Below are 14,435 nucleotides of genomic sequence, written 5' to 3'. Positions count from 1 at the left end.
CAACTACCAGTCACTAATCACTGTGGGGAATGGCAGCTATTGTTGTTTTTTAACTGCACTGGCACCTAGTGGGGGATTTCTGGAGCTTTCTTTCCTCCAATCCGAATAGGGTTGGTGCATGAATAAGGGATTCGTTTGAAAAAAATACCATTAGAATCAGTTTTTTACGCTGATTCTCATGGTATTTTTTTTTATATTTTTAAAATAATAATATCCCCCCGTAATCTCACTTCAAAGTTGAGATTAGCTCCCCCCATTTTAAAACGGACCCCACGCCATTTTTGGTGGGCGGTCCTTAAAATGGGATGAAGTTTCCCCCTTTTCACCCTTTTCGTCTTTCGCCTTTCGACCCTAAGGGCAAAAGAGGGGGTATAGGCAGCATGAAAAAGGGTGAAAAGGGGGGAAAAAGAGCAAACTTCATCCCATTTTAAGGAAAAATGGCGGGGGGTCCGTTTTGAAGTGGGAGGAGCCTAACTGTACTTTGAACACAGATTAAGCTCTGAAGAAATTATTTTAAAAATATAAAAAAAAATACCTTGAGAATCAGCGTGAAAAACTGATTCTTATGATATTTTTTTCAATCAAATCCCTTATTCATGCACCAACCCTATTGTCAAAAAATCGGTTTGGGAATAATGTGTTAACGAATTTCAGCAACCTTAATAAATGCTCCTTAATCTTAAATAAAATTTCATTAAAGCTGAGTCAGTGAAAAATCTTTAAATTTTAACAATTAGTGAGTGGATTTATCTGATCTAAACCAAATATTCGTGATCTCCATGAAATTTGGGGTCGAAATAAATTTCTAAAAATTATTTAAATATTGGGACGTTCTATTGTCGGTGGAGTTCTTCTGTCAGCATTCAGCAACCCTCGATCTTTATAGTAAATCTGAGGATAACATACACTAACCAATATTCCCAATTGTGTGTATTGCCACTTGTTATATTCCGTCAGAAATCAGGTAGTTTGCAAAAAGATTTTGTAGAAAAGCACATACACTGCAAAACAAGACATCCCTATTACATTAAACTAAGACCAATTTTGAAACCGTGACAAAGGAATATAAATAAGCAATAAATTATAAGAGTGAAATTTAAGAACAAGCCATCCTTTTTTTCTGTTCTGTAATGCAATTTAAGTGAAACCCAACCATTTTGTGTTGCAATTCAATCTGAGTTATGTGCTGACATCGTCAGTCGATTGCTTATTGGCAATTATTTACAATAAGGAAGTAGATTGGAAAAACATTATAGGTTATTAAATGTGATTTAACTGGATTCCTGTCAAACCAATAAGTAAGAATAATGCGGAAGTAACGGAGAACCAAGGAGCAAATTTAGTGGAACTACTGTTATTGTTTTCATGAGAATCGTTTACTTCCTCGTCGTCCAATCCGCGGTGTTCAACTGGCAGCTGGCTCGAATCCTGTTGAGGAATTTTATCCAAAAGTTGATTGTCATTCCGTTCATCATCGACGGCTTGTCGCTTCCGTCGCTGTGATTGGCTTTCAACAGGATCGATTTCTTTATTGTCATCATCATTTAAGACATTATGGGACTTTTCGTCGACAGAGGAAATCTCTTCATCATTGGTTGTTGGTAAAGTGGTTGAGGCATCTGGTTCAACAGTGCTATCTTCTTCTGGAGAAATATCCGTCGAGGCTTCAACGGATAAAACTTCGGCAATTTTACTGCAAGGACAAGAATCAACATTAGATGAGTACCAAACCAACAGAGTTATTAAAGAGTTATTGTGTACCTTAGTAAAGATTCGGAAGGAGCTTCACCGGACAACCATTCCTCGAGGTTGCTTTAAAAAGTAAAACATATAATTAGTAGGAAAGACAATAAACATAAATTTTTAAAAAATGTGACTACCTTAACAAAGACTCGGATGGAAATGATCTTGGGGTGTATTGTTCTGATGGCCCAAATAAAAATCGTTCCAACTGAGCTCTCTCTTCATCCGTGATGACGGGCTTGCCTCCAGTTCCCAAAACGGATCCTCCTTTGATAATGGATGCTGAAAACTGATCTAGAACGTTGGGGTTCTTCAACGGACGCTCAGAACGGCGGACTCCGTCAAAATTGGGCCTAGTGGCCGCCTGAACTTTAGAGGAAATGATGGGTGGAAGCGGCCCTTGGAAGTTTGGTGGAAACGGCAAATCAGCTTTTCCATTTATCGAGACAGGAGGTGGACCTTTGTGTATGGCATGAGGTCCATCTGCTTTTTTGTCCATTTGCAGTGGTCGAGAAATATCTTTGCGTCGGTCCCCACCGCCCAGGAATCTTTGAAGAAGGCCCGTTAGTCCTTGATTTGGCTTGGACTGCGGTTGTAATGACGGCTGATTTTGCGCCGGATTATTGCGGTTCTTTAGTTGACCCTCTTGCTGCTGTCGCTGCTGCAGCGATAACGGCTGTTCACCTTGATGTTTGTGTCCTTCTCCAGCAAAAGGTCGTTGAACATGGAGTCCCGGTGGCGGTCCTTGTAGAGGTTGCGGTAACAGCTGTTCACGGTTTTGTCCAGCTGACGGATGTCTCAGTTGAAGGAGAGGACCGTTCTGAGGTTGCCAATTTAGCGATGGCCTGTTGTGAATAATATAAGAAATATGGCTGTCATTAAAATCAGTCCATTCATTTCATCGTTTCGGGAAACAAGTCAGTCACAAAATGTTTCGATCCTCATCAGTGTATTGACTGTTTTAATCTCATCGAATACTGGACAATAAATAATACTGATTGGTAAAATAGATAGTGTTTCAAAGTTGCTATACCTATACAAGCTTGATTAACAAAATTTTTCGGTTACATCGAAAACTTTTGTTCTTTGAAATCCGCTCACCTATTATTAGGAGAAGGCCCAGATGGTCCAGCAGCAATCGGCGTAGCCAGGGGAGGGGTGTTCTGCTCCTTCCGGCGGTTACCACCAAAGCTGAAAAATGCAGCCAAACCTGAAGACTTCTTGCGAGCAGGAGGAGAAGGTGGAGGTGTGTGGGGACGAGCATTAACATCCTGGCCGTTGAAATGAGGTCGCTGCTGTTGCTGACGCTGGGAAGGAGGCGTCGGGTGTGGTCTGAATTGTTGTTGATTGAAGTGGTTCACCTGCTGCTGGTTGGCTTCGTGATTAGGAGGGAACCTCGGAACAGGTGCCGATGGTCCGGGAACAACCGGTACAACAGCCTTGGGCAACGTGATGGGAACGGGTTCTTTGGGTCTGCGGTGATCTTGTTCGGAAGCGACGAAAACGGGATCCAATGTTACCAAACTTGGTGAATCCGTCGTGAATCTCGGATCTTCGGCAGAGATTCCTTTCCCTTGCGCGTTCTGCTGAGGCTCGACGTCAAATCCAAGCGGTGGGATCGGCCCATCCGCATTCCGGATAGGTTTGAAACCACTCTCGAGAATGATGGTGTTTGGATTGAAAATACCGCCGATCTGGTCGTTTTGTTGTCGGAAAAACGGAAGGTTGGAGGATGCGGATTGCTGGTTGAAAGAGTGCGACTGAACCGGAGGTGGATTGATCCTTGTTGGAATCGTTTCCTTAATGTTGAAATGCGTGCTTTCTTGCTCGTTTGATGACGGACTCCATGCAGGTCTTTCCGGCTGCTGTGGGCGATCACGCGACCTATCCGGAATCAACGGACGGGGTTCCGCTAAATCGTGATTGGGTGACGATTCTTTCTGATTTTGATTCTGCGAATTGGGTCGCTGGCGGAAGTTGGTGGAATGCTGGATGAGCTTAGTTAGTTGTTTGACAGGGCCCGCGATGGACAGGCCGGAATGAGGCTTCTGTTCTTCCGTTTTGACGTTTTGCGATGGAATTTGCCTCTGAGGGGGTTCGGTCGTTCTCACAGGAACGGGAACGGGTTTGGTTGGCTTGACAGTGGGAGGTGTCGGAGGTGCAGTTGGGAGTGGTGCTGGATAGCGTACTGTTGGACGTTGCGGAGCTGTAGGGCGGGGTGAAGGTGACGGGCGTGGTGGTACTGTAGTACGTTGTGGCACTGGCCTTTCATCTTCTCTACCGCCAAAGCTCGACTCTTTGAAGAAATCTTCAAAATCGGTTGGGAAGTTACCCCTGAACGGATTTTCCGGGAAGAAATCGCCGCTCTCACCTGGTGTTCGAATCTCCGGCCCGAAATCAACATTGTTCGGAGAAGAGGCGGCATCCATTTTCTTGATTTCTTGGAAACGGGGTGAATCATCTTCGTAATAATCCGGATACTCTTTCTGTTCGTCTTCTGAAGGCTCTTTGGGCGAGGGTTTCAACGGAGCTGATCCTTGTCCAGACACATCCGCTTTGCGATTGTTATCGCCCAGGTCGCAGCGATCCACAACGCGGATTTTCCAGCCCAAATATCGGTGAATGTAGGACTACACAAAACAAACGAAAGTTGAGAGTTAAATCATTCTGGCGATAAAACAATAAAAGGAAATACCTGATAGTAGACGGTGTCGGGAGTGTACGCGTCCGGCTTGAACTGCATGATGGCCGGCTCACCTTCCTCGCAATGGAGTTTCAACGTTCTCTGATACGCCCCAAAAGACGAAAACTTGTCGGCCGGTTGGCTAGGATCTTCCACCCATTCACAGAGACGGCCCTGAGCTGAAGATGCTGGATTGCCATCGCGATCGTAATTTACGCCAGCAAAGATTTTGATTTTCTACAAAGTCAAAAGAGTGTCAAATCAATCGATCACTTTTGTTCCATTTGTTCATTTCTGTGGGACTTACGGATCTCTCGGCAGGTGTTTTGAACTCGTAACCACCTTCGGGATCGTCGGTGATGTAGAATGGGTGATAGCGAGACGGACGATCGGGATCCTGGCCACCTTCTACCACAAAAGTGTACGTCTGGCCACGAACGACTGTCACTTCGGGAATGAGCAGTCCGTTGATGAACCAGGAAACACCCCAGCCTTGGTTGCCTGTCATCGATAAATAAGGAAAATCATAATTAAATTTTGAATTCGATTCTTTATAGACTTTTAGAAAATACAAACCTGTAATAGCGTTGTATCCTTGACTGCCCCCAGTCGGGCCTAGATGGGCGTAATAGACGTGATTTTCCGGCTCATTACACTCGATGGCTGGGATGTACCAGGGCGGCCTAGTAAGCACGGCAGGTGTGGAAGGCGGCGGCGGTGGTGGTGGTTGGTTCTTGGCCAAATATTTGGTGTTAGATCCCACAGAGTTACCATCCAATGAAGGCCAAGGCTCTTCGGTGGTCGGTCGACGTTGAACGCTGGGAACAGTCACAGAACTCGATGTCACAGTGGGGTCTTCCGGAGCTGGACAATTCCAGAAAGGCGATCGTCCGAAATCGATCAACAAATCACCTAGACAAAAGAAATGAAGAAAAATGATTCTCATTAAAATTAAACGAAATGTTAACGAAAAACTAACTCATCTGTACCACCCACCTTTATTTCTGAGTTTATGATAAGTGGGTTCATTGTCCGAACTGAGTGGTCCAACGGCCCAAATGACGGCCTGCGTTCCATTGGTGATGATGCTTTTGTCCTGTTCATCTTGAGCTTTGAGTGGCCTCTGGTAGGTCAGCATGACGTAATCATTGACGAGAGCAGCATTGAGCAATCGGATGTTATTGGTGCCACGAGCGGACTGGGTGTCTTGGCATACTCCCTTTCCGGCCGTGCACGCGCTCTTGGACGTCATGTAGTGATCGTGAACAAAGCCCTTGCCACTCGCACGATCCAGCCAACCGACGGCTACATCGGCTCCGATCATTCTCGTCCTCTTGGAATCTCCGCTGGGTCCGAACGCCACGTATTGCCCGTCATCTGTGTGCACACGCGGAAATAAATGATCAATTGATTCTATTTGAATGAGTCATCAGGGGAGAGAGAGGAGGTGTACCAATTTTCCCGACGAGTTGGAGGACGATGGTCTCGCCAGCAACCGCCCATCGCACCTCGAGCGCTAGGTCATCCCAGAGCACTTCACAGTTCAGTTTGGCCTGCACGTTGACGTCAATAGAGACAAGGTCGACATGAACGAACGAAAAAAAAATTTACAGTTAGAATCACAAATTAAAATTAATAAAGATTCGGGCTGGCGCAACGAAATCTTGGAAAAGGAAAACAAAAACAAAATTTAAAAAACAGGTTGATCAAGGAAATGAGCCAGAGAGAGAAATAAAAACAGGTTGGAAAAAAAGACCAGCTTTTATTTCAGCTTTCAAAAAGTGTGCCTTTCTTTTACAACGCACAGAGGCCAGGTGGATAGCAAGTCAAGAAAATGGGAATAAAACTAATAATAACAAACAAAAGGCACTGACGTCCGTCTCTCCTCTTAGACATTTGTTTGTTCTGAAATGTTTTTTTTTTTTTTCTTTTTCAATTGCATGTATACTTTTACGTTTTCTTTGTTCTCTCTTTTATAAACATAATATTTGATAACTTCAGCTGCTGGGGAAAAAAAAGGAGGGTGTAAAGCTTTACCAACTGGGAAAAAAAATAATAAGAAAGATGTCATCAATCATATCTCTTGTGGTGGGGTTTCAAACGGCTCTGTTGAGTTGGCGGACAGGAGCCGAGCGTGAATAGAAGGCGGGATAGGATGGTAGTCGGTTGGCGGGTGCAACTACTTTGGGTGCTGGTGGTGCTGGTGCTGGACGACGCGGATCGTACTGTTGACGTGGGCGTTGAGGCTGCGGTGGCTGATTGGAAAATTGCGGCGCTCTCCGCCGGGCCAGTGGAGCCGTTCGCGGTTTATTACCATCACCGATGAGCACTTTGTTGTAGATGTCGTCGTCCGGCTGCTTGTCGTCGTCGCGTGTATAAACAGTGCGTGAAAAAAGAGGGAGCAGAAAGAAGTAGAAGAAATAAAGAGACGGAAATGACAGGCAGTGGAAGAAGAAGATGTGGGCGAACAGTTATGAATGATTCGCCCCATTATTTTGACATTAGAATTCACTTCATTAGAGAAAGATATTAGAAGAAAGGTATTAGAAGAAAGTTACACCTTATCACCTTATCACCCTATAACACTATGTTAGCAGTCGTTTTGAATTTAATTCGAAAAAAGAAAATTAACCGCCAACGGGATCTTTCCGCCTTGTGAAATTGTTCTAATAATCGGGAATTGTTATCCGGAAATAAAACAAATAGGAAAGACGTATAGAAGCGTGACGTTACGAAACGACAAAGTGTCTACATATAAACTAAATAGGGACTACTTGTATACTACGCGATAAATAGTGCGTTAACACTAAACAATAACCAGAGAAAAGAAAAAAAAAAGTCCATTATTTTCCCCCACGTTTTCGGATGACACGGATGCGTGCCGTCAATTGAACTGCCGATGGCACAGGGCATTCAAAACCTCTTCCGTGTTTAACTGGCGTGAATCCCTTGGCCGTTGTTCTCCGAAAATACTTTGACGGCAACAACCAAGAGAAATGGGACTAGTATTTTTTTTCTTTTCTTCTTCTTATTTCAAATGGTTTTTTGTTCGAGTTGGTTATTTTTGGTTAAGACGATCGGTCTCGGTCTACTTTCTGCTAATTTAGCGGGCGCACGACGGATCCGGTTTAGAGAGGAATATATACATAGTAGGTTAACACGCATGCGCTTCCTCAACGTAATAACAGTTAACCGCAAACATGTCGGATTTGGAAAAAAGAATTTCGAGTTGATCTTACCTGAGGTGCGACGCCGAGCATTTTGAGCGACGGAGGCACGTTGAGGCTCTTGGGGATGCGGATGTGACCGAAATCGATGCCGTAAGCCTTGCACCAGACACTCAGCCATTCGACGTCGAAAACCGTCAAATCACCCGGAAGAGTCAGCACCAGCGTTTTCGTGTCGTAGCGGCGCAGCGGGTCGATTTTGCCATTTTCGTCCGGCACTTGAGCTCCCTCTTGGCTAGGCTTGGAGCCGGTACCCACCCAGAAAAAGGCATCTAGAAATATGTTGAGCAAACAATGCCGCGTCATAATGTGTTGAGTTGTTCAAAGTTGTTGTCGACACCATACCGGGAGCTTGTCCGTCGTAAGTGAAATTGGGCAAGAGGAAAGTCTGAGCGTCAACGACGTAGATACGATCCGAAGCGACTTGGTGGATGCCCGACAGCGGGGTCAAGCGTTGAGGACGCGGGTAATCAAAACCAGCTGACACTTTGACTTCACCAAAAGCCTCCTAAAATGACAAACGTCCAGGGATTATAATATCAGAATAGAGAAGAATGCAACAACTTGTTAATACGTACGGAAAAGGATCGACTCCATACAGTCAACCAACGGATTTCTTTGATGGTTTTGCCTTCGGGTAGAGTTAGCGTCAAGTCTTGGTCCTCGTAAGCCCTCGAAAGACTTTCCGTTCTATACGACACAATAACAGACGAACGAACAAGAAAAGATAACGTTAAACTCGAGCTCTAGGACCCGTGCCGTCCAGTAAAGCGTGAATTGCACAAGCGACAATTGCAGAAAAAGAATGTTAGCTGATCTTTTCGGTACAAAAGGGAAAATGGTAAACTTACGAGCCATCTTCGTTAGGGATGACGAATCCGTCCGTTCCGACTCGGGACGACGATCCGGCGTAGAAAAGCGCATCTATTCACGACATAATCACCGACACAGGGTAGACGAGGAAGAAGGAAAAAGTTCAGTTACGGCACGACTTTTATTTGTTAGATTTCAGAGGAGAATGCAAATCAAACGGGATTTATTCAATGGAATGTCGAGAATGATAAACAACTAGAAATATCCCCCTCACTTGAATGGACCTAAGCAATAACGCCGTCGGCTATATCACGACGACCTTTCCAAATGACTTGTGATTGATTACGACGACTCGATCGACTCATCACGTTTCCATTTCCCGAAAAAGTTTGAACAAAACGAAAACAACAGAAGAGCGGCTCACCTTGGCCTTTGCCATCGTAGGAGAAGGACTTGATGAAAAGAGTTCGTGCATCGACGGCGTAGACGTCGCCGCGGATCCCGTGGTACTGCGACTCCAGTGAACCGATCAGACGACCGTAATAAGTGTTGGCACCCGTGTCGGCCCGGCAAACACCTGCAAAGACCAAACAAAAAAACAAAAAGATGAATACAAAAACGAACCTAACAAACGGGCCAAGATGTAAGAGATAAAAGGGGATAAAAGGTCGACGTGCGTCACGAAGTCGACCGCGGAGGTCGAGTGGATGTTTAGCGATGACAGTTCAACCGCAGCCAAAACTACACACAGTGCCAAAAAGAGAGCCGACAACAACACCACGACCATTCGTCCGTCAAAGGGGGGCGTGAGGGCACAAGGTTGCATTTCGCCCAAAAGTTTAATAACTTGACATGAATCAGACCCTTGCACAGCTCAAAGAAGAAACGAAATAAACGCCATCACATTATAACGGCTTTGTTGATGTTCTCTCTCTCTCTAATGTTTGGTGGCTATTTCTCCGGAACGAATGACTGGTTAAGACATTTCAACGCCATTCATCCATCACGCTTTCCTGGATGCTAAAGCAACGATCTTGATTTGCCAACTCGGTGAATCACCACTGGGCCAACGAGGAAGAGGGTGATTGGAGGACCGTGATAACGGAACAATTCCCACACTATTCCAATTTGGTATTGAGAGTGGATGGAATGGCTGCAAATGATCCGGAGTGTAATACAATACATCCAAACTTGGTGATTATTCGGCGAACGCAACTAGGGCAGTGGCACTTCTGATGGACCGGTCTAAAAAAAGTTGCTGACTTCCACCCGGATGAATGCACAAAACGCGCCAAGTGAAAGAAAAGAATGTCACCCATTTTGTTATCCACCAACGATTTCATAACAACTTGGGGTTTGACGTATGTAGGTGACAATGACGAGAAGATAAAAGGAGAAAAAAAAGACGACAAAAACCAGGTGGATGGACTACTTTTCCGCTTAATTTCATCGTGCATTGCGTGAAAGTCACGCGCATTTCAAATTCAATAAGGTGAAAATAGAGAAATTTTCTTATTTCGGACAACAGCTAATCTGAAAAATGTATCTCATTCTATTTCTGTTTCTTTTACGAAGCTCAACTTTACAAAAAAGAAACATCAATAACCGCCGATAGAAAGTTGCTTGGTTATGCACAAATCTCTGACGGGCTTTTGTTGTCTGGCCGTGTCTGGGATCTGCCCCAACGCGAGCCGGGATCGCGGGCGGGCGTCTTCGGAACGAGGAGAGAGAAAGCTCTTTCCCATTGGACACACAAAAGCCGAAAATCTCGCCATCTCATTCTCTTTTTCCGTTTCCAGCCAATAACGCCATGGCCGTCGTTGTGCATACGTGCGGCGGCCGTCGTCCCGCTGGCCTTAATCTCAACTTTTTCGAGACACGGTGGCCCGCAACGGGTTTTCTTTTGGTTTTCGGGTTGTTCCTTTCTTTCTGGGCATTCACTCGCACTGCCTGTTGTTTTTATGTACAGATTATGCAGCGATCGCTAGTGTGGAATCTCCATCTCGGCCAGCAGAGACCACAACGGGTTCGTTCGCTTGTCTGACCTCATTTTCTTCCCGTATTCTGTCGAACGAATTCTACCCCGTTTGCTTTTGTTTTTGAGAGGAGGGTTGTGCAGCATAACAGGGCCTGTTTGAATGCTGTTGTCGCCATGATGGCCGATATTCCGACTCTGGTCACTTGGATGTTTCGTCTCACGATCCACCGTGAGTCTGTTAAATCCCGTCTCATCATCATCACCGTCCGGTCTCCATCAAATTTCCGTTGGATGCGGTTTTCTTGGTCCGCCAGCTTTACGTTTTGTTTTGGCCTGTTTCACCGTTTCGGTTAGTTCGTGATGATGAACCGTTGGGATAAATTATTAAACGAAAAAAAATTGCGGATCTCAATTAAATGTAACCCGAGAGCTACGAGTGTAAGTGGTTTGATCGTTAATAAACTAATTCGAAACTATAACAATGTAACGGTGAGTCGAAGACAGTCCGTTCGGTCCGGCAGCCGAATGTTGGCTGTACGAAATAGGCGAAGAAAGTGATAGCGTGTGAATTCCTTCCGAATGTTATTAGCGTTACACGTTATTCCTTTTTTTGTCCCCTTGGTTTATTGGCTGGAAAAACAGCTACGACTTCCGTATCAAAGGCAATTTTCACCGATAACATCTGGCTCGTCCTTCTCTCTTGGACTAAAGTCTGCCGATGTTTTCTTTTGTTATTATGGACTCACCAACACCAGCAATGTGTTGTTGTTGTTGTTGGTGCCTGGGAATGGTGAAGAGGAAGTCCAGTAGCCACCCCCCCCCCTCTCTTCTACCTTTTTTTTCTTTCTCAAATTCTGTAATCATCTGAGGAGTTTGCCGTTACGCTGTGTCGCAACCGCCGTAATTATACACAACGCACATATCGAAGCAACGACAAAATTAATTTCCCCCAGGAAATGGTTGGAACAATCACGGCGATCCTAAGGTTTTAATCGAATAAGTAATACAGGAAATCGTTTCCTTTTTTAATGAATAATTATTTAAAAAACGAAAAAGACGAAAACATTTGAATAATAAAATAAGAGAAAGATGCCGAGCGCGCTCAGAAATCGTCTGGAAACTGGGGAAAAGGGCAACGATAAGCCTGCCGCGGGGTCAAACACTTGGAGTGCCCAGTAAAAAAAAAAAAAAGAAAAAGAGGAATGCTAACATCAACTATAAGCACCCGAACATAACGGAACTTTTTTTTTTTTTAAGTTATGGAAGGGGGGAACCTTAGACATACTAATCTATCCCCTGTTTCTTGAAAATAATAATAAAAAAACAATCTAAAATACTTGGGTTGGCAGTCAGTTGCTATAAATCAGCCATTGTCGTTCCGAGAAAAGAAAAAAGAACAAATCATTTTATGGGTGCCTTAGTGTTGTTATGACGCAAGGTTGCTGCTCTAGTTACCCCATTTTCCCACGATTTGCAAACACTACCTGAATTTAAAAAAATATTTTTATAGCTTACGATTCAGTGAAAGATAACCCCACCTGAAGCTACGAGGTTAAAAGAAAAACAAGTGTTAAAGGGCCCCAAGAAGAAGAAAATAACAAAGGTGCATAGAAAAATCGTTCCGGTCAGTGATCCAGCACCCTATTCCTTCCAGGTTCAACCATCGGCAGTCTATTCTATATTCAGATTCTTCTAGTCCTTCAGCTTATAATACCGTTAGATTAACGAGAACATTGCTACCTTTTGCCGTGCAGTAGCGTATGTGTTGGCACCTTCTGCCAGATATATCTTCTTCCTGTTGTGTGTCTCAAAAAAGAACATTTGCCTAGCTCTTCCAGCAGATGTTTGGAGTTGAAAGGCACGGAGCTTCCCTCTGTTCTAACACGGTTCGCTTGACGATTTGAAGACAATGTCGACTTCCGATGGAAAGGAAGAAACACGCAACAAGAGAAGCTACTGCCCACGTAAAGTCAAAAGCTGCGCACCTGCAGTCGATTGAAGAACAAGAGTTATACAACCATTAACCTAGATTTCCCCCAAAGTCGCAATCAACGTCCCCCCCTGTCTACCCTTTCCTTTAGTCCCACCACCCAACGGGCCGGTAATCGCAGTTATATGTTTCTTTCGAGTCTCACAGCTCCGTGAAAGACCGACCACCTTCCAATGCCTCCTGTAGCGAATGATTTCCGTTAGGTCCACCGTCGGTCGGCCGCGCATCTCGTGTGAAACTGAAACTGAAAGCCATCTGTGCGACGAAGAAACGGCTTTCTCTCCGAGGCGGTCCCCGTGTATTCCCATTCGACGAAGAATAGAATAAGAGTCTTTATTATCAGAAAATAAAGGGGAAAAAATTACTTTCAACATGTCAGCAACCTTGCCCACGCCATGACTGTACGATGAGACTTTACTTTTTCTTTTCCTCGTCGTCCATTTCCCTACGATTGTGTTGCCTACTGTGTAATTTCCTTTTCTTCGACCATCTGACTCTCGGCGGTGGGACTGCTGCATAGGTGCAATATAATTCAGTGTTTTGTTCGACTTGGCAAAAGGGGGAGATTTCGTCATCCAAATCCCCACCCATCCACCCAACAAGCCTAGCGTTTATTCCCTTTAATACTGTTACTTTCCACGTTGTGTACGTTTAATCGACGTGCGCATATCGGGGGATTTGGTAGACTTCATCGCTTCCGTTATGTTTGAGTCGAGTCATCTCGTCCCGCTCAATCTCTCTTTCCGATACATAAATAGCAGAACCCCTTTTATCTATCGACCCGAATATTTTCGTTTGGTTCGGCAGAACGGGAACAATTGATTTCAATCGGGAGCCGGAAGTGATATGCATCATACATTCACTATTTCACTCATACGATTTTTTTATTTAAAATTGAAATAGTTGATGGTATGGTTAAACTTACCAGCAACCAGAAGTAGAAGAAAGAAGGCAACTGTAGATTCCCCCATCGTAGATATCTCGATTACGGCTGTCCAAAAGATTCGAACGACGGTTTCTCACTTGGTATCGCCTCAGATGTGAAACACTGTCGGGGGAAATGAAAAATAATATTCAAAAATTTCAATTTGAAATTGTTTGTTTCGGGGGAAAATAAACTGGAGGTCCACTCAGCCCCACTGTCAAGAGTGGAATGACCGTAGACGAGGAACCGTAGTGGCTTTTATATATGGCCCGCACCCGCTATGTCTACACGCGTATACCTTCTCTTCTTCTGTCTCCGCATCTGCTTTATACCTGATTCTCTCTTTTCTTTCTTCTTCTTCTTCTTCTTCTTCTTGCCTCTTCGTATTCTCCGTCTTTCATTTTTACACCATTCACCAGTGGCACGTGACCAGGAACAGTTTTGACTTAAACAAATTTTTCTTCTCAGTTCTTTTCTCTTCCTATAACTTCGTCTTCCCACAAAAAAACCCGAACGCAGATTTTTTTTTCACGAAATACCGGCGCAAAAATTTTGTTTTCTCCCCCCAGTGAATGACGGGAAAAAGAATCGCGTTTGCTGTACCGATAAAGAAAAATAAATAAAAAAACACCGGACGGAGTTTCCAACACCGGGAAGTTGGGGTCTAACAACGAAAATTGTCTTCCTCGACTTCTTCTTCACAGTCTCTAGGTCACGATAATGCACAACTCATCGGCTATTATCTTCTCTGTTTAAAATCCCTCCCACCCAAAGTCTCATGGATAACAGTGATTCTTCCAAGATTTTCAAAAGACGAAAAGTTATTACCTTCGTCAGCTTGTTGGCTCAGAATAACCGAATTCCGCAACCGAGTTGGAGAGAAGAAGAAGCGGAAATTCAGCTGCTGCTGGATCGCAATCTCGTTATTCTTGTTTTTCTTTAATTCGTTTCCACGATGCGGGGATAGAAGAGCGACGACGACCAGTCTCGGGACTTACTACCGTTACATGGTATACTCTGGCATCTTCTTGTTTCTTCTTCAATAGTCGTGATCACCTATTAGCAATGCTCTACTT

At 44.4% G+C, this 14,435-nt stretch overlaps 1 protein-coding gene across 1 annotated transcript; it reads right to left on the bottom strand.

Annotated features, from left to right (window-relative positions):
• Positions 1-915: 915 nt before the first annotated feature.
• Positions 916-13,610, bottom strand: LOC124313957 (protein Skeletor, isoforms D/E-like). The gene is made up of 15 exons (XM_046778851.1): positions 13,360-13,610; positions 8,891-9,043; positions 8,505-8,577; positions 8,232-8,343; positions 7,999-8,161; positions 7,666-7,925; positions 5,880-5,979; positions 5,423-5,803; positions 5,003-5,338; positions 4,734-4,927; positions 4,439-4,663; positions 2,845-4,373; positions 1,881-2,588; positions 1,762-1,812; positions 916-1,693 (listed from the first exon to the last, which is right to left on the bottom strand). The coding sequence occupies exons 1-15, from the start codon at positions 13,403-13,405 to the stop codon at positions 1,261-1,263; spliced, it is 4,764 nt and encodes a 1,587-aa protein (XP_046634807.1). The 5' UTR covers positions 13,406-13,610; the 3' UTR covers positions 916-1,260.
• Positions 13,611-14,435: the final 825 nt, after the last annotated feature.

The sequence above is a fragment of the Daphnia pulicaria genome, chromosome 10 (assembly GCF_021234035.1).
Source record: "Daphnia pulicaria isolate SC F1-1A chromosome 10, SC_F0-13Bv2, whole genome shotgun sequence".
Classification (NCBI taxonomy): Eukaryota; Metazoa; Arthropoda; class Branchiopoda; order Diplostraca; family Daphniidae; genus Daphnia; species Daphnia pulicaria.
Note: the sequence above shows the minus strand (reverse complement) of the source record. Positions and strands in the feature narration are given on the sequence as shown.

What these genes read in the sequence shown, in the direction of transcription:
- LOC124313957 (XM_046778851.1), bottom strand. Translation starts at nt 13,405, where the DNA reads ATGGGGGAATCTACAGTTGCCTTCTTTCTTCTACTTCTGGTTGCTG. An exon ending in AAACACCTGCCGAGAGATCC is followed by an intron (nt 4,664 to 4,733) that starts GTAAGTCCCACA and finishes TTGACTTTGTAG; the next exon opens with AAAATCAAAATCTTTGCTGG. An exon ending in CCATCCGAGTCTTTGTTAAG is followed by an intron (nt 1,813 to 1,880) that starts GTAGTCACATTT and finishes TACTTTTTAAAG; the next exon opens with CAACCTCGAGGAATGGTTGT.